The 27,846-nt window shown below is 37.6% G+C and overlaps 1 protein-coding gene across 1 annotated transcript in view; it reads left to right on the top strand.

Annotated features, from left to right (window-relative positions):
- The window catches only part of PAK5 (p21 (RAC1) activated kinase 5), a 235,493-nt gene that overhangs the window by 128,730 nt on the left and 78,917 nt on the right, over positions 1-27,846 (top strand). Inside the window, exon 3 of the mRNA XM_040981197.1 lies at positions 23,275-23,489. Within this exon, the coding sequence (XP_040837131.1) occupies positions 23,286-23,489 (204 nt within the window). The 5' untranslated portion in view covers positions 23,275-23,285. The remainder of the gene's footprint in view (positions 1-23,274; positions 23,490-27,846) is intronic.

Consider the following 27,846-nt stretch of genomic DNA (forward strand, 5'->3'; position numbering starts at 1 on the left):
CTGCATCTGATTATTCACTCTCTAAATGACCACAACAGCCAGCCCTAGGCCAGGCCCAAGCCAGGATGCAGGAACCCAGGAACCCTGCTCTGGTCTCTCAAATGGGTGGCAGGGCCCAAGTACTTGGACTGTCCTGCACTGCCTTTCCTGAAGAAGATTACCAGGAAGCTGGGTGGAAACTGAAGCATCTAAGACTTGAACTGGCATTCTAGTGTGGGATACCAGCATCACAAGTGGCAGGTTAACCTATGTTGGCACACACCAGTGAAATACTTTTAAAATTGATATATCCATTCCTAGACTGCCTTCACCTCTACTACATGGTCATCTCTCAATTACTCCTATAAGAAAAGTTGATTATTCCTTCTCCATCTTTGAATCATTGGTACCTTCTGTAAACTAATAGTACATTCAAGACCAGGAACAAGGTTTAACCCAGCTTTCTGTAAGATTGTGGCTGATCTGCACTAGAAGAATCAGGATTTCTTTGACAGGATTAGGACTGCCTTTATAGCAACTGATGTTTGATGGGCTTATTCTCAAAGAATAAATCCAAAAGCACAGTGGTGTGGCCAGTGCTCCAAGCCCAAATGAAGGCACAGGTGTTCTCCACGTGGACATTCCTAAGACGACTATCCTTGGAGTACCTCCCTCCCTTGAGAAAAGTAGGATCATTATTTGACACACCTTTCCACAAAAGTCGTCAGGATATATTCATTCAAGTTTTAATAAAAAAAAAATTCTAGTTTCAAGAGATTGGAGTAATACTTTAATGTTCTTGTACCTACACATAGGTGAAAAGGCATATATAAACCACTCTAAAATAACCACGTGAAAGAAAATTGTTTCTTCCAGATGTCTCTAGAAGGATTGTTATGAAAATCCATGAGAAATTTTTTTAGAAAAACAAGCATAATAATAATCTAGATACAAGGAAACTACCCTAATTATGTTACATGTAAAAGTAAAATCAGTTTTTGCCTCCATAAAATGAATGTTGCCTATTGCTTATTTTCTGTGTATGTCTTAAACACATGTTACCCAACTTGTATTACATGCATGATTGGAATTACCACCATATTTACAGCAAATGTTTTTTATTATACTGATTCTGCAATCAACACAAGTTTGGGTTTTGTTTTCTCTAATACATTAAAAATGCCTCTGATGATTTTGTGCATCTAAGAAAAGGAATCATCTTTTTAGGTTTTTGAAAATTTTACTTATGTATTTGAAAACCAGAGACCTCAGATTTCTTCCCTAAATGCCTTCAGGAGGAATATAACAAATGGATAAAAATTTAAATGTATAGTCCACATTTCTGCTGAAAGGATTAAGACTTAGGTGTGTGCTGCTTTATTCTTAACTTTCCTTCACCATTTCCATTGGCTGTATTTGCTTTCATAATGAGTTTAGGAGGATGTGTGCTTTTCTCTGAGGCTGTATGACAGATGTAGTTCACATTCCTACAGGAATACCCTGATACTTGGCCAATCTTATAAGGCAGAAATATTTTTCTTCAAAAACAGTTCTTAAATAGTGACTCAATAAGGTATATGACTCAATTAGATATATAGGAGATTTCAAGGAGGTTCTTCTCAAATTTATATATCTCAGCTTCTAATATATGTATTTGTAAGTATATGTTCTAAACTAATGAACTATTATTGCTTAAGTGATTTGAAATACTGTTAAGGTAGAAATATTTGGGAAATATATTAACAGAGGATATAACTGTTCATTGTTGTCATGTATATAAACAAATTGGAATATATATATATATACTTTGAATGTGTACATTACATGTTTAAGTTACAAAGGTCCATATTTTAGTGATCTGTGAAACAAAATGTCACTCAATTTAGTGGATTAGAGTCAGGCATTTGACATAGCAGTTGACAAGCCATTCAGGACAGCTATATACCACGCTACAGAGCCTGGGTTTGAGTATTAGCTCAATTTCTGATCCAGCTTCCTAATACCGGACCCTTGGGAGGCAGCACTGATGGCTCATGTACTTGGGCCCTTGCCACCAATATGGGTAACGTAGATGTTTGAGCAGTTAAGACTATTAATAATACTTCTCCCTATAATAGAATTGTATTAAAAGTCAGTGTTGCAACCACCAGATCCCAGACTCTTGTGGCTCTTAATGGATTCATCCAGCATTGTGTTGGTGGGTGGGGATGGAGGTGGGATGGACGTTGTAGCTGGGATTAAGTAGACCAGTTGGAGAACAAGAAAATGGCCACCACTACAGCAAAATATGTAATTTAAAAGATATCACTTCCTGTTTGAGTTTGCTTTTTATTTTGGTGGAGGGCTGCTTAGTTTTTAGTTGGTATTTTTTCCTAAAATTACTGTTACGTTGGAAAATGGCATTCCTTTCATTACTTCTGTTTCTTTCACTGAATTTTTGCTATCAGTAGCTCCTTGTAGTCACTTAGGACGCTGTATCATGGAATCTCTAATTTCAACAACTCATTATGCTCTTTAAAGTATATAAATGTCCTTTAAGTCATACTGAAGTCTTTCTCATTAACACGCTCTTTCAGAATAGCACTAAACTCTTTTTTTCTCTCATTCTTTTCTTCAGCTCATTAGCAAGTAAATAAAGGCCAAGATATCGTAGCAAAGAGTAAACCATACAATGTACCAACAGCAAGTTTCTTTCTCTTTCCTGGTAGTCCAGGCCATGAGGCAAGCTGTACCCCACAAGATAATTCAGGGATCCAATTTACTGCAAAAACTTGGCCATCCTTAAATGTGATTTCCAAAGGTACTCTAGTTGTCACTATTTCTGTGCAATAGGAAGGAAACGTTGGGGCCAAATCCAGGGCTAGCACCTCCATGTGTTACAGAGGATAACCCAAACATCATACACACAGTTTCCCCTATCTCAATGGCAATCATTTAGTTATTTGATAACAGCTACCAACTTAAGAGTCTTCAAGTGGTAGTTTCTAGCCTATCATTTATGTGAACAGGATAATGGATTTAAGGGTGAGGGATGGGGACAGTTAGTCTTATACCCTATTTTCTACTCTATCAAAATACTGGACTTTTGAATAAATGACACACAGTGACAAATAACCAGTGGTTTACTCATACCCCAAAAGTGATACTGCCAAGATAAGACTCCCTTGCCCATTCTGAAGATCTGTTCTTTAATAAAAATAATTTGATATTTATGGGTCAAGACTGTGTCCCTGTGAATATTTTTTTCTGATTTGAAATGTCCTTCAGCCTTGTATTCATGAAGTTGTGATGCATACCATGAAGCTGGAGGCTCTGAGCTGTCTCTTTTAAATAATAACTGTCATCCATGCTTGACCATTGCTTTTGGTGCTGCCACAGATGCAAGATAATATCTAGGAAAATGAGTAAAGTGATTAAAAGCCACAGTAGCAGAAAACCTTCAGCTTCTGTTGAAGAATGCAATGATATTCCATTTATACGACAACTGTCAAAGTCCTATCATCTAGCCAGAAATGCTTGTTCCTAGATTATGCAGTAGAGATACTATGAATTAAAATGTACCAGCCATTTTAATGTGGCTCTTATTAATTTTCCAGTATCTATTGCCAGAACAGCAAAGAAGTACACACGAGGTGTTTTGAAGTATAATTCACGGTAGGAAACCCTTGGAGATTAAAGCATCTGATGGAATCATTTTGCTCATACACAAAAAGTGTCAGTTCTTGAAACCATTGAAGGAAACCAGCAATCTCTATCCTTTGGATTTGATCTTTTCAGGCTTGACTAGGGTTCACAGACTCACTTTTCCAAGACTTACACGGGTGAGTTCCTTAGCTCCCAAAGAGGAGCTTATCTGAGATTCTTGCTGCTGTACGTTTGACCTTGATGGAGGGGAATTTTCTGACTGTATCTGACTGATTTGTCGAGAACCCCATCATAAGATAAAGTCAGCACTCATTCGTAACTTTTTTTTTAAAAGCTGCTCTTATGTTCATGAAATCCATTATGTTTTCTGTACAATTCTCACTGCTGTGTAGCGTTTCAGTGTAGGAATACACCACAATTCATTTGTACAATAGGTTGTTGATGATTATGTGGATAATTTTCAGCTTTGGATTCTCGAACAACAGGCAACAAAAGGCAATTGCATGTAAGGAGGTAGAAGTGTAAAGTCAGTCAGTGGCTCTTTTCATTCAAACACTGCCTGTGCTCTGCTAAGGGAATATGTCTCAACAGTGATCATCTCAGTGCTAACACAAGTTTCTTGTTTTACTTATTCAGAAATAGTCTGTTGGACTCTAAAGTATATCCTTGCTTTACACTTTAAAGAGAAGTGCAACCTTTGCTGAATTTACGTATTTCATCATTTTGATATGATAGAAAGTAGTAACAATAAGTCCCTGCTACTTTAAGAGTCAGAACAACCTCACTCCTCATTCTCCAACAAATCTATACAAATTAAACAGTGCTAATAAGTTGGATATGAAAATGCATTAGAACATTTTTCAAAGATTTGAATTTGAAAGCGTTATTGTATATAACAAAAGGAAGGAAATGACAATGCTATTCAAATAACCCTCACAAGAACCTTCACATGAAGTATATTTTAGACACAGCTTGAAGATGCAGAAATTAGCAGCTTAATTTTAATTTTGGTAATAGCTCTGTCCTTGATGTTATCTTACCAGAGTGAAAACCAACCAGTTGCATAGTGGGTTGCTTCAGATCGGCACAAAAGTTCTAGACAAAAATCAGTTTGGTAAAATCAATGGATTGCCGCAAACCACTACAGGCTGTATCAGTAGTTTTGATTTTATGGATTTATATATTTAAATTACATGGTGCAATGCAATAAAATTGATCTAAAATGCGACACTAGTCTTTTTGCTTTTTATTGATATAATTTTTTATTGTTTATGATACAATTCCATAGGCTCTGGGATTTCACTTAAACCCTCCCCAATTCCACTCCCTCCCCCAAATGATTTCCCCTGTATTATTAAAATAGTATAGTCATTCTGCTATTTAAATGTATCTTGACATTGTGAGTATAGGCCATGGTGGAGTCCAGCGTGCTGTATTAATTTATTAACATCTTTGCTAACAGTCTTCCTTAAGGATTAGGAAACTAAAATTCTGCCTGGTATCTGACAAGTACCACTGTGTACTGTGACTTCAGGAAGTTAATGGAAAATGGGGAAGAAGATTTCAAACTCAGGCATAATTATAATATATTTTATATATTGTAATTTTTATATATGTAATATATAATATAATACATTTTTCTGTGGAGTTTTGAGATCTTTATGCTTGTATTTCATTCCCTGACTCACTAAACATAATTCAAAATTCATACATTAAAATACAGTGAAGTTTAACATTGTCCTATATCTGCCAGTAACTAGCTGAGTAACTATAGATAAATTATCTCATTTTGATGTTTAACTTTTTCCGCTTTGACATGAGACTAACGCTATTGATGACATCTTAGTGTTGTGATCAGGAAATTATTAACAGGTAAGTTAAGTAGCACATTATAGATAACAGGCTTCAAAGTTTCCTTGGATTAACCCCCAGTAGGTTTGTAACTTCTCACGAGCATGAAGTACCATTCAGGTGCTCCTGGTCAGCAGTAATGTCTCCTCCAGGCAGCAGTTCAAAACTTCTTCTACCTTGAAACTGAAATACTTCATTGTACTTCATATTTGCATACAGTGAACATGAAGCCCTGACATGAAAGTGGCTTGTACTTCTTCAAACATTCTGTTGGCTAGGACAAGTCACATGATGATATTTGGATCTGAAGGAAATGAGCTGGATGCCCATTTCCAACACTGAGCTCCACATTTGAGAAAGGAAGAGTGTGAAATCCAGATTGTGAAGTTTTCATCATTGTTGTTGGTCACGTTATAGGTAATCTTCTCAAGAGCACTTGCATTCCAGTCAACATCAACATGCTATTATGCATTCCACACAAACATTAACATGCTATTATGCATTCCACACAAACATTAACATGCTATTATGCATTCCACACAAACATTAACATGCCATGTTATACATTCCACACCAATATTAATATGTTACATTAGGGAAGATGGACAACAATGATTTCAGTTAGAAATATGATTGTTGTTAAAAGCCCAATTCATGGTGGCGGAATGAAGGGGCTGTAAGACAACTATGGAAATATATATTATGAAGCTACACTAGATTTCCAAAATGTATTGCGTGTTCAAAATAAGATCGTATTTGAATTCTGTTTATCCACAGACTTTTTGAAATACTCATATATTGTGCTTGGTTACCACATTACAGTACGTATCAAATTACAGTAGCTTCCACTTAACTATGCTTTTAGCTACTCCCAGTCAACTGTGTCCTAAAAATGTAACATGAAAAATCCAGAAATGAGCAATTTTTAAATTCCAAACTGTCTGCCACTGAAAGCATATAATTTGTCTTTTTTTTTTTTTTTTTTTTGGTCTGGCTTATTTCACTCTACGTAATGGTTTTCAGTTTTATCCGTTTTTATTGTAAAACTCAGGATTTCACTCTTTATGCCTGAGTGGTATTTGATCATGTATGTAAGCTATGCTTTCTTTAAAGAAAGTCGCCAGTTGATAGATCTTGATTGTTAACATATTTTAGATATTGTGGATGGAGTTGCTCTAAGCTTGGGAATTTTGTATGTGGATTTCATTTCCTTGCATTAAGTTCCCAGAAATGTTTTATTCCAAGGTATGTAAGACTCTTCTCCACTAATTTAAATAGGGCTGTACTTGCAAGTTCTTTATCTGCCATGGAGTTTTTGTGTACACCATTGCCATCATTTTATGTTCATTAATTTTGTATCCTGCTGCCCTGCTAAAATCTTATGAGTTCTGATAGTCCTCTGATTGTTCTTTTGGTTCTATGTAGAGAATCATGTTGTTTACAAACAGGGATAATTTTACTTTTTCATTTCAGGTTTGAATTCCTTTAATTTCTTTCTCATGCCTAATAGCTCTAGTGAGGACTCCCAATACTATATTGACTAGCCATGGTGAAAGTGGACATCCTTGTCTAGTTGTCTTAGTGGAAAAACTTCCAATCTTTCTCCATTTAATATGATGCTGGCATTAGGTTTTTGTATATTGCTTTGATTGTGTTGTAGAATGTTCCTTCTATGCCCATCATGCTTAGGGTTTTTAGCATGAGTTGGTGTTGGATTTCTTCAAATGCCTTCTCTTCATCTATTGATATGATCATATGGCTTTTAGTCTTCAATTTGTTAATGTGATGTATTACATTTAGTGATTTGCAGATGTTAAACTATGCCAAGGATAAATCCCACATGGTCCAGGTGAATGATCTGTCTGATGTATTGTTGGATTCTGTTGGCTACTATTTTGTTGAGGATTTCTGCGTCTGTGTTCATCAGGGATATCGGTCTATAGTTTTTTTTCTTTGTGTCCATCTGGCTTTGGTGTTAAGGTGATATTGGCTTCATGGAAAGTTTGAAAAGATTGCTTCCCTTTCTATGGCTTTGAATAACTCATGGAAAATTGGTTTAAGTTCTTCCTGAAACATTTGGTAGAATTCTGCAACAAAGCCATCCAGTCCAAGGTTTTCTATGTTGGGAGGGATTTAATTACTGGTTTCATCTCCATCCTGGTTATGGGATTATGGGCCACATGATAGACTTATTTTCAGGTTTCTGAGGAATTTTCATGCTGTCTTCCATAATTGGAGCGCTAATTTGTATTTCAACCAGCAGTGTATTCAGTGCATTTAGGTGCCTTTTTCTCCACATCCTCTTGTGATGGAGTGCAACGGTTGATTAGATAACAGCCACATGCCAGGTTAAGTGATAGCATTCTTCCTCCTCTTGCACCATTCAAGTTAACTGGATGTGGCAATCTGGCTCTCATGGCACTGCTCACGTGCCCTGCCCCTTCTGTGCCCATGAGTTTTAAGTTAGTTGACAAGGTGGAAATGGTTCCCATGGCTCTGCACACTCATCCCCTCCTGCCTCCTATTGTGCTACTTTAGGTTAATGAACTACAGGAAAACTCTGGGTTCTGGCAGCTACCTTCCTGCCTTCTCCCACTTAGTTAACTGGAATGCATGAAAATTTTGTACTGTATAGCTCTCAATCAGATTGAAGGATGAGAGCTTAAAAACCCCTGATTGGCAGCCCAGTGCAGTGACTCCTGGAGCATAATGAATGCAAGCTGCTGACACCAAGGTTGGCCAATAAAGACTCCTTCTAACATTCTACACTTGTGCCTGGTGTGATCTCTCACACTCTGCAACACTCACACCCCCCCTTTTTGTTTTTGGATGATAATCACTCTAACCATACTGAGATGAAACTTCAAGAATGTTTTTATTTCCATTTCTTTACAAGCTAGTGATCCTGACATTTTTCAGGTGTTTGCTACCCATTTGTATCACATTGTTTATGAAGTGTCTGTTTATGAATTGTGCATGTTTTGGATGGATTTTATTGTTTACTGTTGAGTTTCTTGAGCGCCTATAATGTTTGTCAGATACATAGCTTGCAAGTATTTTCTCCCATTCTGTCAATTGCCTCTTTATCTTGTTGAGCGTTTCCTTTGCTTTGCAGAAGCTGTTTAGTTTGATGTAATACCATTTGTCTGCTTTTGCTCTTATCGCCTATGTTTCTGGGGTCCTAGCCAAGAAGTCTTTGTCCACATCAATGTTTTACAGTGTTTCTCCTGTGTTTCCTCTAATTTGATGATTTCTGGTCTTAGATTTGTATCTTTGATACTTTATGACTTGACTTTTTCTATAGGGAGTAAGTTAGCCTGGAGCTATCTATTTTTTTTTTTGAGCAATCTATTTTTCAACATTGTTTGTTGGTTAGGCTGACTTTCCAACAGGGAGTGATTGTAGCCATTTACCACAGATTAGTTGATTGCAGATGCATGGGTTAATTTCTAAGATTTTGATTCTGTTGCATTGGTCCACCTGTCTATTTTTGTGCCAGTATCATCCTGCTTTGATTATAACTGTCCTGCACTATGTCTTGACAACTGACATTGTGATATCTTTAGCTTTGTTTTGTTATGTAGTGTTGTTTTAGCTATTGGGGCCTGACACAGCAGCCTATTGGCTGAAGTCCCCACCTTGCATGTGCCGGGATCTCATGTGTGCACTGGTTCGTGTCCCAGCTGCTCCACTTCCTTCCAACTCCCTGCTTAGGAACCGGGAAAACAGTAGATGACAGTCCAAAGCCTTGGGTCTCCTGTTTGGGAGACCTGAAAGAGGCTCCTGGCTTCAGATTGGCTCAGATCCGGCCATTGTGGCCACTTGGGTGGGGAGGAGATTGAAGATCTTTCTCCCTGTCTCTCCTTCTCTAAGTCTGACTTTCTAGTAGAAAAATAAATCATAGGAAAAAAATTGTTTTAGCTGTTTGAAGTCTCTTACATTTCCATATGGTCTTTATTATGTTTTCTACATCTGAGAATGTCATTGGGATTCTGCTAGGAATTGCTTTGAATTTATAAATTGCTTTGGGTAGTATGGACACTCTGATGGTGTTAATTCTTCAAACCCACAAACATGGAAGATTTTTCCATTTTTTGGTGTCTTCTGTTTCTGACTTTAATGTTGTCTAACTTCCATTGTGAGGAGCTTCCACAATCTTAAATTTGTTCTACAGCATTTAAATTTCTTGTAGCCATTGTGAATGGGATTGATTGATTGAAAATATTTATTTCCTTTTATTGGAAAGGCAGATCATATTTACAGAGAGAAGGAGACACATAGAGAAAGATCTTTCATCTACTGGTTCACTCCCCAAAAAGCTGCAACAGTTGAAGCTGAGCTAATCCTAAACCAGGAACCAGGAGCTTCTTCTGAGTCTCCCACATAGGTGCAGGGTCCCCAGGACTTGAGCTATTCTCCTCTGTTCTCCCAGGCCATCATCAGGGAGCTGAAAGGGAAGTGGAGCAGCCAGGACATGAACTAGTGCCCCCATGGGATCCCAGTGCTCACAAGATGAGGATTTAGTCATTGAGTTGGTCATTGTGTTGGTCCTAATGGAACTGATCTTAAAAGTTCTTCCTCAGCCATGACATTGGTCGTGCAAAGCTATTGACTTTTGTGAGTTGATTTTACATCCTGAAAGTTTGGCAAGTTCTCATGTGAGTGTCAGTAGTCTCTTATATGGGTGCTCTACTTCCTTTCTATATAAGATCATGTCATCTATAAAAAAGGACAATTTGGCTTCCTCCTTTCCAATCTGTATTCCTTTGATTTCTGTTTTCTTGCCTAATGGTTCTGGCTAATTTCTAAGGTTTCAATTTTTTTTAAGTGGAAAAATCCTTTCAGCTTTTTTTTTAGAGAGATTTATTTATTTTTATTGGAAAGGCAGATTTACAGAGAGGAGAGACAGAAAGAAAAGTATCTTCCATACAGGTGCTTATTCCACAAATGACCATAACAGGTGGAGCTGAGCTGGTCTGAAACCAGGAGCCAGGAGCTTATTCTTGATGTCCCACACAGGTACAGGGTTCCAAGGAATTGGGCAATCCTTAGCTGCTCTCCCAGGCCACAAGCAGGGAGTTAGATGGAAAGTGGAGTAGCTGGGATACAAGCCAGTGCCCATATGGGATCTCAGCAGATTCAAGGAAAGGATTTATCCACTAGGTTATCATGTCGGGTCTAATGTGGGGAGTTGGCACTTGAAGGTGGAGAATTAGCCTGTTGAGCCATGGCACCAGCCTCATCCCTTCAGATTTTAACCACATTTGGGAAAATTTTCTCATAGGCGTTGCTATGTATTTCTTAACACATATAACCAAATAATTTAGATGTGCAGCCTCCCAACTTTTTCTTTTCACTGCTTCAAGCAACTGCCCAACTCTAAGGTTTTTTTTTAAAGGTATCAATGACAACTTGTGTTTGGAAACAAATATCACTGCTTTAAATTACTTAAGGTTATTTCACTTTATGTCAAATTTGTATGCATTCAATTTTAATCTTCTTAAGGTCTGGAAGAAACAAGTCTCTGATGTTAAATTTGACAATGTTTCCAATTATGTTTTGTAAAATATTTAGTTTTAATTGGCAGTTGCACATGAATATGTGTACACATAATTATCTTTTTAATAACCTGAGAAGTTTCAGAATTTTATGACAATATCTATCACAAATCTTGTAATTTCTGTTGCCAGAGCCTATAGAGTCAAAATAAGCATTATGTGAATTTGGAAGACATTTCTTCTATTAGTGGAGTTTGCAACTCTTTGCAGTAGCCTTTCTGAGAGCAGGTGGAAGATCTTATTGTGTTATCTTGAATGCATGAGGCCAAGAATAGTAGCATTCTATGTCTAGTTGCAAGACTGAAAGGTTATTCTTAGAGTTATGATGAAACAAGCTCATGTTGAATCATGAGAGCCAGTTCCCATCTTTTAAGAAAAACTTTTAAAATAACCACTTAGCAATGTCACTTTGATGGCTTGAAATGAGCTATGTGGAAGTAGTTGTACCACAGAAGTGGGCACTTCAATCAGAGCTTGTTTAACCTCCCCTCAGAACCGATTGTCAGGCATTTACCAGCATGTCATTACATTTTGTGACAGATTGCAGACATGCTCCTAATTCTCTCCATCGCTCCTACCCACCACCATTTGCAATGTGACTTTTCTTCCCTCCCCAAAAAAGTAGACTTATTTCATCACCTTCTGAATTGTAACTGGCTTTATGATTTGCATTGGTTTGGAATAATGAACCAAATTGTATCTACCTTTTCAATGTTTGAGTCTCAAGTGCTTTCTTCTGCGACCTCTTCCTCTCATCTCTAATGCTACCATGAGAAAACAGCCATGCTACTCTGCTGAATATGAGAGTCCATCCCAAAGCAGTTTCCAACGCACAAGTAACGACAGAACACGCAACAGCCCTGTTGAGACCACAAGAGCCACTGCCTGAGCCCAGTATAAATGTTCAGCTCACAGTATCGTGGGCCAAATAAATACTGTTTTAAATCATAAAGAATTGAATTGGTGAAAAGCAGGTGGATATAATGTCAAAACTTTCGGTAGTTTTTAAGCAAAATATATAGTGTTGTGGAACAATGCTCTCAATGGAGTCACTGTGGAGATGCTTCTAGTAACAAGATCTTGCCCTCATCAACTTCATAAAGGTGATAGAAATATTACTGGCAATGGAATAGAATAGAATACTAACCTCAAAACTAGAATGATCTAGACAATGTTTCAAGATGAGGTTTTAATTTAATATAACTTCACTCCCAAAGTGATTTTTTTGTTGTTTTTCTTGAGCAAAACAAGCTCTTCTCTTCCTTGGAGCTTTTGTCTTGGGTATTCCTTCTTGGAAAGCCTCTACCTCAGATTTTGTAAGACCTGTGCCTTCTTATCCACAAAGGCTGAACTCATAGCATCCAGTTTAAATATATGTAACAGAATGGTTACTCTCCTTCAATTTATTATAATGCTATCAAGGAGAAAAATAATATGGAATACATGCTAATTTTAAGTATTTAATAAAGTGTAAAATAGGGGAGATTGTTTTTATATATTTCATTTTATCCAAGATTTTGTTTTAATGCATGAGCAGTAATTTGAATTGAATTTACATCTCCTGGCTTCATCTTAAGCCATTATAAGTAGGCATGTGGGGGATGAACCGGCAGATGGGAATAGTCATTCCTACTGTTTCCAACCTTCCCCTCTGCCCTTCCCATTAGCCATCCCTCTCTCCCTCAGACAAATGAATTAGACTTTTTTTAAAAAAGAGTGCAAGTTTACAGGATTTATGGGTAATCAGGAAAACAGGGTAAAATGAGACTTTTAAAGGGTAGTTCAGAGAAATCGTTTGTCATGGTAGAGCAGTTCTATATCTTAATTATCATGGTGATTGCACAAATGTAACTTGTGATAAAATGACACAGAGCCACAAGCCCAAATTCCTGGTTTTGATATTGTGTAATAATTGTGTAAGATCTTACTCTAAGAGGATACAATTCACCTAAAATGGGCCTGTACATCCCTTCCTCTGTGAATTCGAAATTCACAGGCAGTTGTCAAGACAATAGATATCATGACCCTTCCTTTCTAAAACATTTTATTTCTTCCCTTTTTAATGATGTGAATGTGGCTTGCTCGTAGCATGCCAAGCAGTTTTTTTATGTGTATGCTAAACCTTACTCATTAAATATGCACTACAGCCTTTTTTCATAAATTTTGTTAGCTATATCTTGTTCATGAGAAACTGAGGCCTTGAAAAGATAAGACATTTGCACCAGTAAGTGAATGAGCTAGAATCTGAATTCAGAAAATATGGCTCCAACATCACTGTTCATGGAAAGTTTTTCCCCCAAGTTTGTAGTTCTCCACAGCTTTGGCTACACAGCTTGGCAAGCAGTAAATGCTTAATCAATATTTTTAGATGAATAATAATCATGAAGCAAAGGTTTCAGAGATCTGGGGTTTCTGTGCTGTTGTGCCTCTGAAAAGCTGTATGTTAAAATGATTTTTTTACATGCAGAGTTTGAGACAGAAATTTGTGTATGTGGCTGCCCCATGCTGCCATTCCCATGCCATTATCATGTTATGTGGCTGTTCATTTATTATTAAAGAGCATACATAAAATGACAGGAGAGTTAATTTGAGCTCCATTGCATAGCAAAGGGAGAATAGTTAATAATGAGCATTTTAAGATAGAGAAATTTTTTCAAATATCTCAGTATAAAAAAAGGATGTGAGGTATTGCTTATATTAATTTACTCATTGCACGTTCTACATATGTATGTTATCAAAACATCATATCATATTCCCAATGCATGTGCAATTACAGTTTGTCGATCAAAAGTTAATCTGGTTAAATGATAAAATTGGCTTATTGAAGGGAATATTTTAGGTCAAGTTCACGCAGCAGCTATTAATTGATCACCTGCTATGTGCCAGGCATAGATAAAATGAAGACCAGACTGAAGAGGCCTAAGACTTCTTAGAAAACACCATCTTTGCTTTCCAGCAGTGCTCATAGAAAGGGGTAATTGGACTTTCTGAATGCTAACCTGCCAGCACCTAAAAATCTCAAATCTCATTTTGTGAGCTAAATTATATTAAATTCATATGTTCAACCTAACTACCCATGCCTCAAAATATTGCTACATTGAAGGATAGAGACTTCAGAGAGATAATTGAGTTACATTAGCCCTCATGTAGTATGACTGGTATCTTTATTTATTTTTTTTTTTAAAGGCAATTTGGGTACAATTTTATACATAGAAAGTGACTCAGGGGAAATGAACCTTGCCAATGCCTTGGATTTCCGTTTCTCATCTCCAGAGCGTGAACTCCATTGAGCCACCCTACTTTTCTTCCAGTAGCCCTAGCAAATATGCATACAGGTCTTTCATGCCATTATTTCCGTATCTCACCATCTGTGTTATACACCTGCCCTTATTGAGGCAGAATGATACTTGAGCCAGGATTCTTATTAGAATGTTGTTTTTCGCAGCCAAAGGGTAATGGTGCCATGGGGACCAGTAAAGGAATCAATAGATAAGTTACAAGACTTTCCATTTTATAGATGCTATGGAGATTTTTTTTAAATCAAATATTGATATACTGATATGACAAGATAGCCAGCATTTTCTTTCTTATTAACATAACAGCTAAAATTACTTTAAGAATTACCCAAAAATCCAAGACAGTATACACCACGTGGTGGTATTTACATGCAAACACTGAAATTGTTACACAGATGTCATAAGCAAATAGAAAGAGGTCCAGGTTTGGGATTTTGCAATGGATTAAGTGTTTGGGATGACTCTTAGCTTTTGTTTAATATGCTGCTTTACACTATACACAGTCAGCATGTGTCATATAATTACTGCTATAATTTTAAATCATAATTTTTGTAGGGTACAATAGCAGTGTACCCTGAAGAGCAGTGGATAATGGTTCAAGTACTTAGAATGGATGTTTCAAGCTCCTGAGCTTTGATCAGATTTAGTTTAGGCTGTTGTAGCCATCTGGGAATTGAACCAGCAATGGAAGATACTCATTCTCTCTTGCTCTAATTCTGCCTTTCAAATAAATAAATAAATAAGGTGGTCTTTATTTTATTTGAAAGGCAGGTAGAAGAGTTCTTGATGAAGGGAGAGAGGAATGGACAGAGAGTATGCTCATAATCTGAGCCAAAAGGAAGACACAGGGTGGAACTGGTAGGAGTGAAAGACCTTTAAGGAACTGAGGTAACTGAGCGACATAAGATGTGGCAACAGAGTGAAGGGGGTCAGTGTCTAGAAGGGTATCAGAGGCTCAGACATTCAGATGTGCAGACCATGGTAAAATGGAAGCTGTGACGTAACATATAGCACGATTTTCTGCAGTTTTGTTTGTTTGTTTTCTTTGGTGCTTACTTTGTAGTTACTACTCTAAACTCATGATTTTCTTCTTGCTACTATTTCAATATATTGTTACCAATGTAAACATGATCAGAATTTCAGCATATTTTCCTCAAAGTGTGGCTTATAGAAAAATATGATGATGTTCCAGTTAAAGGCAGGATGAGGAGTTAAGTCAGAACAGAAAGGTCTTATAATGCTGCGTGTCTAGGTGACCTGGGATAGATAAGACAAATGGATGTGAAACCCATATGCAGGCCCAGATTCCAGAATAGTATAGAACCGGGAAGCCATAGATAGGATCCAAATGTTTTGATCAGATGTGAAGGCCAAAGAGAATCACAAACATCATGAAGGCAAATCAGACATTTGAAGTCATCTGAAGGCTTGGAGTCAGATCCACAGGAGAAAGGGAGCTGGAGCTTTTAAGAAGGCAGACATCTTCAAAAGTTGGGTTAGGACTCGGGTCAGCAGAACTCAGAGGAATAGTGTGAGTGACACTGAAACAGCAGCAGGGACCAAGCATAAACAGAATCTTGTTGGTGATCCAACCCCCTTTGAGGCAAATTTTCTGGAGCAGAAGCCATCCAAGAGAATAGAATAAATGCCCCATGCATCATGTCCAGGGAACAGCACAGTGAAAGAAACCAAGGAAGGGAAGCCATGGCACTGTAACATGTTTAATATCTAATGATAATTCTTGGGAAATAACTTTATTATCATATATCATAAACCTATCTCAAGTTATCTTCTGGTATCCTTTGAACCCTAAACATATAATTCACATTACATTTTCCATAAAGCAACAAAGATGAAAGCCTGTGGAATCTTTGGTTTTCATTGTGAATCTCTAAGAGTTGCATATCTCAGCAATGATGTATCAGCAATGAGATGGTGTGCTTTATGCCCTCCCTTCTGCAGTGCAGTTTCTGGAACAGCCGTTTTTCTTCTACCGGTGACAGGCCAGTCATTTAACCTAAATTATCTGAACACAGGTAGATATTTCCGAGGTACTTAAGTATACATTATTACATTTACCAAGCTCTTCAAAATAGATCTGAGGCAAAGCAAAGAAATAACTCTTCATAAAGGAGTCAACCAGAAAGAACTCACTCTTAGAATGTATATTAAATGCATCATTTTAGCCTTTTTCTGTCTCCAGCTTTCTGTGTTGCTGGAAACCTTAATTGTCTAGTAGTTACATTAACTCTTCATCTCAGTAGTAGGGCTGACAAAAGCCACCTAAATCATCAGAGTCACAAGGTAGAGGCCAACATTTTTGGACTGGCACTATTTGAGATACTGAAGGGGTGGGGGTAGACTTGATCAAGAAGATTTTCCAACATGTTGTCTTCAGACCTACTCATCTTGTCCTTGCTCATGCCATCTTTCAGACGGCCACTGTCTGCTAATGATTTTATCCTGTGTTCATCACTGCTCCTCAGATATGTGTGCCAATTCTGCTCTTTGTATTATTGAACACGTACATGGCAAGCTTACATTTGTGAGCATAGAGTTCAGTGGGATGACAGGCCATCCACATTGAGTGCACCTGTCAATGCCAGCCATCTCCAGTCTTCATCCTTCCACACGGAAGCTTTGAACCTATTGAACACAGACTTCCCATCCCTGCTCCCCTCAACCATCATACTTCTTTCTGCTCCTATGAATATTAGGGTAATTGAAAATGAAATTCAAAATTAAGTTTATTTTGATGCAGAAAGTTTAAAATCCATGCAAATAAGGAGTCTCCAAAAAGTTCATGACAATTGTATATTATGAAAAAACTGTACATATAGTTCAAAAACTTTTTGCACCAAAAATATTCTTAAATTCCATTTTCTGCAAACGTTTTTGTGTACCTTCATACATGGAATAAAACAAGGGTTTCTATTTTTTGTCTGGCATATTTTACTTAACATAATGTATTCAAGTTTTGTTCATGATGAAAAATGTGACTCAACTGTCTTTTATATAATTTTGAATAAACAAGAAAATTACTACCTTTGAAATTTGTGTGATGTGGACACAACTCCATTTAAAATCTCCTTTGAGCAGATTAGTGTCTGAAGATTATTGATATTTCCTATCAGTATTTTACTGATCTTACTGACTAGGCTATATTTATTCCTTAATAAAGGATCATAGGATATGTTAAAAGCAAAATTGCCTGATAGAAATATAAACAGGTCAGATTCTGGGAGACAGTGCTGCAAACAGAACGTGCAGTCATTAAACTGACTTTGGAGCTGAAAATGTTAGAGAATAAAATTGTTAGGACAAATTTTCATGGCTCGTGAGCATGCTGGTAGTCAGGTAGGTATATGTATATATGTGTGTATGTGTGTGTATTACTCATAGTACATATATATAATTGTTCATAGTACAGTTTCATTGGTTCCAGAATCCCCCGCCCCATCTCTTCATACTCTCCCTACTCACCCACTGATTTCCCCTATGTTATTACAATAGTGTAGTCCTTCTACAACAGTCAGAAGTATATCCCGACATTATAGGTATAGGCAGTGGTAGAGAGTCCAGCATCCTATTGTCAAGATATATTTAACAGTTTCATTGGGAGTCCATCTTTGGTCTGGAAGTAGAGATGCATACCGAGTTTAATTTCTTTGTAGATCTGTAAAGCAGGTCTTTCCATGGGGCTGGCATGGTGACTTACAGGTTAAAATCCATCTGTGGTGCTGACATCCCATATGAGCACCCATTCAAGTCCCAGTTGCTTCACTCCCAGTCCACTTCCTTGCTAATGGACTTTGGAAGAAGCAGAAGGTGGCCCTAATTCTTGGGCCCCTTCACTCATGTGGGAGATCTGGAAGAAGCTCCTGGTTCCAGACTGATCCAATTCCGGTCAGTGCAGCCATTTGCGGAGAGAACCAGCAGCTAAAAGATAGGTCTTTGTATCTCATTCTCTCTCTCTCTGACCCTGCTTTTCAAATAAAAGTCAATCTCAAGAAACAAAGCAAAATCAAAGCAAGCAAAATAAAAGGACAGGTCTTTCTTGGGAGATGGGGAAGAGTTTTAAAAACCCTCCAGAATGTCTTGGCTACTTTTGATGAAGCTCACCAGCTCAACCAATAGTGCTTTCCAGGCAGGGTAGGAGGTGGTACCTGGTAGAGAAGAACAGTGCTTTAATACATAGCCCAGTGATTAACAACATGTGTTTCAAAACCATGAGGCACCTGTCTTGCCAGTGTGTATCCTGGGCACTAAACATCCCTTTCCTCTCTTGTAAAGTGGAGGTGATTATATCAGTTCCTGTGCAGAAGATGTAACTCTGGAGGCTTGAGACTTCATGTCTTAGAAAAGCCCGATTGCTGGGCTTATTCCTGGTTGCCATCTGGGAACTTGGGTTGTAGAAAGATTCCCAGCATTCTCTGATAAAAATGGTTTAGGGTGCCTACACTGCTTATGCAAGCAATGTGGTTGGCACTGAGCGTGTGCTTTTCTTCTGGACAGATGTTCTGGCAAAGACAAAGTAGAGGGTGCCTAAGTAGCCAGTACTGAATAATCTTCAGGAAGTTTCTAATAGACTTCCCTGGTAGACATCTGTCACATATGTTGTCACAATTTACTTCTAAGTGAGGGAATGACCTATGTCTTATGTGAGTCCACTAGGAGAGGACACTTGAGATCTTGGACCTGGTTTCCTCTGGACTTGCTGGACTTGTCCCATGTCCATTTTTTACTTGTTAATTTCTTATCCTTTTTCTGTAATAAATCACAATGGTTAGTATAATTATATGCTGAGTCTGTTAAAAGACAGAATCACAGAGATCTAGTTTTGTAGACCTTACTTGGCTTTATTTGCAGTTCTAGAATCAAGCAGCATTTCAGAATTGCTATTAAGCTTCATAGTTCAGAATGTGTCCTCCCCCACCAACCAGGACCACCTGGAAGTTTCCTTAATAGCCAGCAAAATGGAAGTGGTATTCAGACAAGAGAAATGAGGTCCAAAGATAGCCTGACTGTTTACAGTTCAGAACTCTGATATTTGACTGTAGTTGCTTGTGAATGCCTAAAACCCTGTTACAAGTGTAGGGTGCATACTTTTTCTACTTCAAGTTAGCTTACAGTGAATTCTGTACAGCAAAGCCTTTAGATCAAGCATAAAATATGTACAGAGGCAAATTTACACCCAAATGAAAAGATGGGTGAGTCTTTCTCATCACTTATCAAACCTGGGAGGAGTCTTCGATAGTTATTGAAGTGTAAGATGATGCAGACAGACCATGGAACAGGTACACATCAGGCAGAAGGAACATCCACCAAACAGAAATTGACTTCCTAGCTTTAAATGTCCTTGACTGCACAGTGCAGCATGGCACTGGACCTTGTCATGTCTGCCTATGAGATTCTATCTCTAAATGTAGGAAAGTAGGTAAATCACAAGGGTATTGATTCCTCTATAACTCTTGAATAGGATTTATTCATGTACTCATTTATTTGAAAGGCAGATTGAGAGAGACAGATCTTCCATCAGCTGGTTTGCACCTCCAGTGGCCACAATAGCCAGGTCAGGTACAGGCTGAATCCAGGAAGTGGAGATCCATGCTAGGTCACCCACCTAGGCAATCATCTGCTGTCTCAGGTACATTTGCAGGAAACATAAGATACGGTAGAGGCAACAGCTTGACTTTCTCTGCCACAAAGCCAGTCCCCTTCTCTCTAACACAGACATACTAGAAAAGTAAAACCATGTTTGTCACCACTTAAACTATAGAGACATAGTGTTACAGGATGCAGAGTAGGTAAGTTAATTCAGATGTAAGTTTTATTTCTCTAAGTCTCTTACTTTAAAGCAGAAACAGCCAAGGTGGCATAGCAGGTAAAACCACCAGCTGTGATGGCAGTGTCCCATATAGGCACCAGTTCATATCCTGGCTGCTTCACTTCTGGTCTGTCGCCCTGCTAATGGCCTGGAGAAAGCAGCAGAAGATAGCCTGAGTGTTGTTGGCTCCCCTCCCACACATGAAAGACCCAGAAGAAGCTCCTGGCTCTTCACTTTTGGCTTGGCCCAGTTCTGGCCATTGTTGCCACTTGGGAGTTAACTAGCAGATGGAAGCTAATTCTCTCTCCTTCTTTCTTCATAATTCAGACTTTCAAATAAATAAATCTTTAAACAAAAAAAAGGGGAAGGTTACACTCTTCACTTGAATGACATAGCAACCACTGAGAAATTCACAAGCACGAAGGGAACATTTCTATTCTGTTCCTTAAAGTATTTGGCTTAGTTCACTCAGGTATGAGTATATGCAAAACAACTTTTCTCATATGATTTTTTAGAAACAAGTTTTACCTTTTTAAATAGTGATAGCTACAATTTACTAAAATGTCAAATGAATTAAACCAACAGATGGTTAAAATTTTTTAGCCATTTTTTTTTTTTGATGTTCACTAAATAATAGTGGGAGATGACATATAGAGGCATAGTGGAGGTGATTTCCCACCAGTGAGAGCATTCCAGGCTTTCAACCAACCAGTTAGTAGTGTCACAATCAAATTTACCTTAACACAATTTTGTGACAACCAGCATTATTACCCAGTTTGGACATCGTTACTTGAAACTTGAAAGCAGCTAAAACTCAAAGAGAAAAACGATGAGTATCTGAAAATGCAAGGTGTGGGATGACAATAAGCTATATGCAGCTGATTAGATTTTTTAAACAAAATCTACTCCCAGATACAGCAGTTTCATGCTACAATCATGCATTTGTGTATATACCTTCAAGTCTGGCTCATTCAAGTAGGTCTTCTGCTAGGGTTGACGTGGGCTCACTCATGTGAATAACTGCTGGGCAGCTCTGCTTCTGCCTGTGGCTGGTTCCTATTCAGACCCTGCTGCAAGATCTCTTGCCTGCGTGTGTTCTTGTGTGATCTGCAGAATTTAAGGACAGAGACAGCACAAGCCCTGCAACTTAAGCACATATGATATATCTCTGTCATGTTTTCTTTTGTCCCACTGGCCATGGAAAATGACGTATCTGAAGACAAAAAAATCAGTATGTTAGGGACCAACCCAAGGGCACCTGGGCAACTTTATGTTTTTACATTTTGCTGTGGGGTTAAGGAGAGCAAATGCTTCAGATCAACTGACCTATATTTCTTTACCTACTTTTAACAACAACAACAACAAACTTCTGAAAATTCAAATTAAAGCTGTGTTTCACAAAAGAGACAGCACATCACAGGTGTTTGGGGCATGTATCTTCTTGCATTAGTTTTTCATTATGGCTTTTCATGATTTCTTCAAGTCATCCCAAAGTAACAGGAGTAGAGTGCATTTCAGTGGAGACTCAGAAGTTAAGCTTCCGAATGATATGCTTGTTTTTCGAGAGAATGTTTATTCAGGTAGAGGATGGAAAATGATCTTGATAAACTAAGAAGGCAACAAGAGGAGGCTGCTTGGCAGGTGGAGATAACTAGCTAAAGGGCAAACAGAAATTTTAATGGAGAAAAAAAGGATATAGAAGAAAAAAGGGAGAGTGTAAAGGAAAATGTAAATATCTGTGGATCTCTGACCCAGTGTGATATGCACTGAATAAATGTGCTGTTTAGTCTCTAAGCAAATATTTCTCAAGCTATGACATATGCCAGGCTTTGGCAAACAGTAATGAACAAACAGGCAACATCCTTTCTCTCATGATTCTTACATCCAAGTAAATAAAACAGCATAGAGTTCCAAGTAATTAATTAATCACAAGTGCACAGTGCTCCTTAGAGATCCATAAATTCCAGTCTGATTTTGCCAAAACATCATCATCAGTTCAGCTATTGCCCCGAATTGATTGCAGTTGCCCTGTTCACAAAGAAGTAGACTGTAAGAGGAAAAAGCAGTTACCCAAGAGCACAGCTAACAGGTACCCTACCAAAATTCCAAACTTGGGTTATCTTACAGATTTTCAATACCATAATATAAACTTCGCCCATTTTAAATTTTTTCCAGAAGTAGCCTGGCTCCTGGAAATGTTTTAACTAGTTGGCTAATTTGTATCACTGCAAGGAAGTGAAATACTTTATGCAAAATTTTGAGTACAAAAATCTCATTGCCTGCATCACTGCCTGGGTTTCCTTCTCTAAAGGCATTGCCAGGGAAGTTTGTTGTTGATTTATCTAAAAGGCAGTCAACACTTCTAGCACTCACTTTGTCCTGCATGACTTTGTACATGCTTCACAGTGTCTGTTGAATCCTAATTGTAATTTTAGATGGTGAAGTTTGTTATTACTTTATTTGTCAGGTACATGTTCATCTTATTTTGTTTTCACATATGTTTTCAGAGTGCCTTCCACACTTTGAGATGATTCTCTCTATGTACTTATCAAGTTTAATTTTCACAATCCCACATGAGAAGCCATTAAAAATCTCAGTGCTTAATTGCAAACATTGATTTCTCACTTTTGAGTCTGCTAAGTCTTATCAAAGGCTCGGTTGGGCTTCACTAGTCTCGGATTTTATTGTTCAGGTTTGTATTCTGCTTCAAGCTTCCCTCTTTTCAAATAGAAGCTAAGTGTTGTCTCCGTGTGAGATCTTCATAGCAGGCGACAGGTGTGCAAGGGAGAAAGTAGAAATACATGATGCCTCCAAAACTCCCCAACTCAAACTGGTTTGCTCTCTTCCAGTGTCTGTTGGTCAACTCAGGATCTATGGTCAATCCAATATCATAGTTCCCTGCTTGGAAACCAAGCTACACAACTCAAATGAACAAAAAAAAATTCAAGTGAAAGAATCTAATCTACACACCATAAAAAAAAACCCAACCTTCTTTCATGGCAACTGGTATATAGGGGAATGGCTTAAGGGAAGTAACTGAAGGAATTAGTAGTAAATTTCTTATGATCTACTGCTGACAAAAATAAACAGCTGCCTGCTTTCTGTTTGCATTTTCTAGGTTTTGGCATCATGTTTGGGAAGAAAAAGAAAAAGATTGAAATATCTGGTCCATCCAACTTTGAGCACAGGGTGCATACTGGGTTTGATCCACAAGAACAGAAGTTTACTGGCCTTCCGCAGCAATGGCACAGCCTGTTAGCGGACACTGCCAACAGACCGAAGCCCATGGTGGATCCTTCCTGCATTACACCCATACAACTGGCTCCTATGAAGGTATGCAAAGACTCTGGGTTGGCTTAAGTAGCACGTTTTCGTTTGGAGCAGAGTTCTATCTTCACGAGCTAGCTCTATGCTATAAGCTCTAAGATCTAAGCTCTAAGCTCTAAGCTATATTATTTCACAGATTATCCACACTATTCTTCAATGATTACAGTGTTCATTTACTTATACGTTGCAGCCCATGTAAAAGAACCTCAATTTCAGGTTGAGATTTTTAAATATCAGACATGTAAAATATAGAAACAAAATAGGAAATTTGCATTTCAGTTTTAAATATTTGCTAGTCTTTAGAGAATATTATTCATCTGTGCTTTTAAATATTAGTGGTAGCATCTGATCTAGCAGATAAATTTTTATTATTTATCTATTGGTAAAATTTAGTAATAACAATTATGAACAAAAGCAAGAAGTGTTTGCAAATAGGTATCTACATGTATGTACTTATAAACACATATATATGAATCTTTTGTGCATAATCAAATTTGGTTTTATAGCCTAACAGAGAACTAATACAAAAATAAATATTTGAATCCTAAAGTAGAATATAATTTGTCTTAAAAATGGTTGATAGACTTTTGACAATGAATATTTGCAAAAATTATTGCATTAAAGATTACAAGACATTTCAGATAGGCCAAGTTGCTACAAAGAAGAATCCAAGCATGTTGAGTTCCTTCTGGACTTGAGAGCAGCAAAAATGATATAGAATCTGAGGCAAAAACTCAAAAACTCTCTAAGGAGTTGAACATTGTTGAAAGTGTATCATTATGTTAAGTAATGGGTTATTTCAGAGTTTTGTAGTCCAGGAAAAGCATAAAGTTCATATTCTTCTGCTTACTGTAGTTTCTATGAAAAATTACACACATTTTAAATGGATGCAAAAAAGTAGCCTGGCTGATAATGAGTGAGAAATGTTGATAAGACATCATCTGAGACGACTCAATTGGAATTTGATTACATCATTCACTCATACTCTTGTCCCTTCTGTTCCAGCATTGTACAAAGGATTCTATTCTGCAAAGATGAGTCTAGTCTAACTTTCATACTGTGTGTTTGATATTCAGATAGAATGTTCAGACTTTTCCAGGAAGCTTGAATGTTAAGGACACAAGAGATGGATACTTGAAAAGATAAATCATTAGGCATAGGAGGAGCCTCTCATTTTAAATGAGTATTGATTAATGCATAATAGAAACTGACCAATTAACCAACTGTACTAATTAAGCAGTAAGTCCATTATTGAGCATGCTTCTCTGTTGTAAGAGGAGTCTGATGCTTCTCTAATAACCAAATAAAATAGTTTGGGGGCATATCTCAATGAAGCTGATATTGGAAAGAATTTGCATTTTATTTTTATTATTTTTCTTATTTAAATTTTTATTTCTTTGAGAGGCAAAGGGACATCTAAAAGAAAATTGGCAAGTAACTTTCAGGAACTCTTCTATATCTAATGTCATTTGTGCACTGGAATATCATAAGTAATATCGAAACTGCTGCAAAATTAGAATATTGAATAGTTTGTTCTTATCCACTGGTTTTCATAACTTGGACTTTGATCAGAACTTCCTGGGGAAGTCATGAAATCCAGGTCCTGGACTGCTGCCTAGACATTCTGATTCAGCAGTGGAGTCTGATGCAGTGGGCTTGAGTGTTCGTATTTCCAGTACACTCAAGTTTCATTTCTAAGTGTCTGTCTGTGTGACTGTCCTGAATACAGAAGTGGACCCAGGGCAGAAGGATGTATTCTGAGACAGAAGGAAGAACTAGCAAAAGGCTTTGTGTCAGGAACAAATCTGGAGAGTTTAACAGCAACATAGATGACGTGAAGGACTACAGCAGGATACTGGCAGAGCAGGGCTCTTTATAAACAAGAATACAGTTGCTAAATCTTGAATAGTGTTTTACAAGACTACTCCCACTGCTCACCACTCATTCATGATTTTGTGGCATTTTAACAAGTAGCCAATACATAATTTTTTTAATATTTGTTTGTTTGAAAGAGTAACAAGGAGAGCTAGAGAGAGAAAGAGAGAGGGGGAGAGGAAGAGAATCTTCCATGTACTGATTCATTGCCCAAATCATTGAATGGCCAGAGCTGGGCCAGGCAGAAGCCAGGAGCCTGGGACTCTCCCTGGATCTCTAATATGGCTGGTAAGGGCCCAGGTTTTGGGCATCTTCTGTTGTCATACAAGGCAGGTTGTTAGCGAACTGGATCAGAATCAGAATTTGCAGGATTTGCACCAGTGCTCATATGGGATGCCTTGGGCCAAGGCTACCAGAAGGCCAGCCCTACTAATGAAAGATTTTAACCCAGTCATGTGTAATCTTGACTCAGCATGATTCGTTGCTTCGTTCTAATTCACCCAATTTTTTTTACTACTTATTTTATTTTTAATTTTATGATGCAAAAATGTCATGATACAAAACACAATAAAATATAATACAAAAAATATTTAGGACTTCCTCTATTCCCTTTCCAAATTCCCTCCCCACAATTGAGTTCCCGCATATTATTACAATAGTATATTCCTTCATAAGTAGCCATAAGTCCATCATTCTGCTATTTAATTGTAGCCTGACAATGCAGATATAGACAATGGCAGAAAGCCCAGCTTCCTATTGTCAAGATATTTCTAACAGTTTCATTGGGAGTCCATCTTTGATTTGGAAATAGAGATGCATACTGTATTGTATTTTCACATCTGAATAGGATAGTCTCTATTACATAGTTACTATACATCCCCTTAAATGAAAAGCTATAAAATAAAATCAACAATAGGAATAAAGTAAAAAAAAAATTACAACACTATGTAGTTAAATAACATGCTACTGAATCACCAATGTGCTGATAAAGAAATGAAAATGAATACAAAAAAACCTTAGAGAAAATGATCTACATATGAGTCAGTGAAGAATTTAACAAAAGGAAAGAAATTTTGAAGAAATGAAAATAAAAGCAAACATCAAAATCACAAGTTGCAGCAAAAACAGTATTGAAAAGGCAGTTGATCTTATAATTTGCATGAAGTTTACCTTGTATCAGAGAGAACATATGGTAGTTGTCCTTTGGGGATTGACTTATTTCAATAAGCGTAATGGCCTCTAGTTGGGACCATTTGGTCACAAATGGTAGAATTTTATTCTTTTTAATGGCTGAGTCATATTTCATGAGGTAGATGTACCAGTTTCTTTATCCACTCCTCTTTGGACAGGCATCTGGGTTGTTTCCATGGTTTTGCTATTGTGCTGCTGTAAATTATGGGATTACAGATCACTTTCTCATATGCAAGTTTCATTTCCTTTGGATATATTCCTAGGAACGGGATAGCTGGGTCATATAGCAGATACTGTTGTAGTTCTCTAAGCCCTCTTTTTACTGATTTCTACAGTAGTTATTCTAGCCTACACTCCCAGCAGCAGTGAAGGAGTGTACCTTTCTCCCTACATCCGTGCCAGCAGGTGTAATTAGTAGAGTTTTGGATGTAGTCCAACCTTGCTGGAGTTAGGTGGAACCTCAGTGTGGTTTTCATTTGGATCTCCCTGACTTCTGGGGAGCCTAAGCATCTTTTCATGTGTCTATTAGCCACTTGAATTTGTTCTTTTGAAAAATGGCTTTTCGTTTCCTTCACCTATTTCTTCACATGGTTGTAGTGTTTTTCTGTCACTGGGTTTCTGAAACTCTTTGTAAATCCTGGGTATTAGTCCCCTATCAGTTGTGTAGTATGCAAAGATTTTTTTTTTCCCATTCCATTGGTTGCTTCTTCATTTTGTTAGTTGTTTCCATTGCTGTACAGAAGATTTTTAGCTTGATGTAATCCCATCTGCTTATTTTGACATTGACTATCTGTACTTTTGGTATCTTTTTTCAAGAAATCTTTCTCCATTCCTATATCTTGGAGAGTGCTTCCTATGTTTTCCTCTGATAGTTTCGTGGCTTCTGGCTGCAGATTGAGGTCCCTGATCCATTGAGAGCTGATTTTTGTGTAAGGTGACAGATGGGGATCTTGTTTCTTACTTCTGTAGGCTGCTGTCCAATCTTCCCAACTGCATTTGTTGAAGAGACCAGATTTTTCCCTGAATTGTTTTCGGTTTCTTGACAAAGATTAGTTGGTTATACATGTGTGGGCTCCATTCTGATGTTTCTATTCTGTTGCATTGATCTCTGTTTCTGTACCAGTACCAGACTGTTTTGATGACCACTGCTCTGTGGTATGTCTTGAGGTCTGGAATTGTGATTCCTCCAGCTTGATTTTTTTATTCTTCAGGATAGCTTTGTCTGTTTATGGTCTCTTGTGTTTCCAGATGAGCTTTTATATTGTCTTTTCTATTTCTTAGAAGAATAGTGTGGAAT

The sequence above is a fragment of the Ochotona curzoniae genome, unplaced genomic scaffold (assembly GCF_017591425.1).
Source record: "Ochotona curzoniae isolate NIBS_2020 unplaced genomic scaffold, NIBS_Ocur_1.0 contig_3520, whole genome shotgun sequence".
NCBI classification, from domain to species: Eukaryota; Metazoa; Chordata; class Mammalia; order Lagomorpha; family Ochotonidae; genus Ochotona; species Ochotona curzoniae.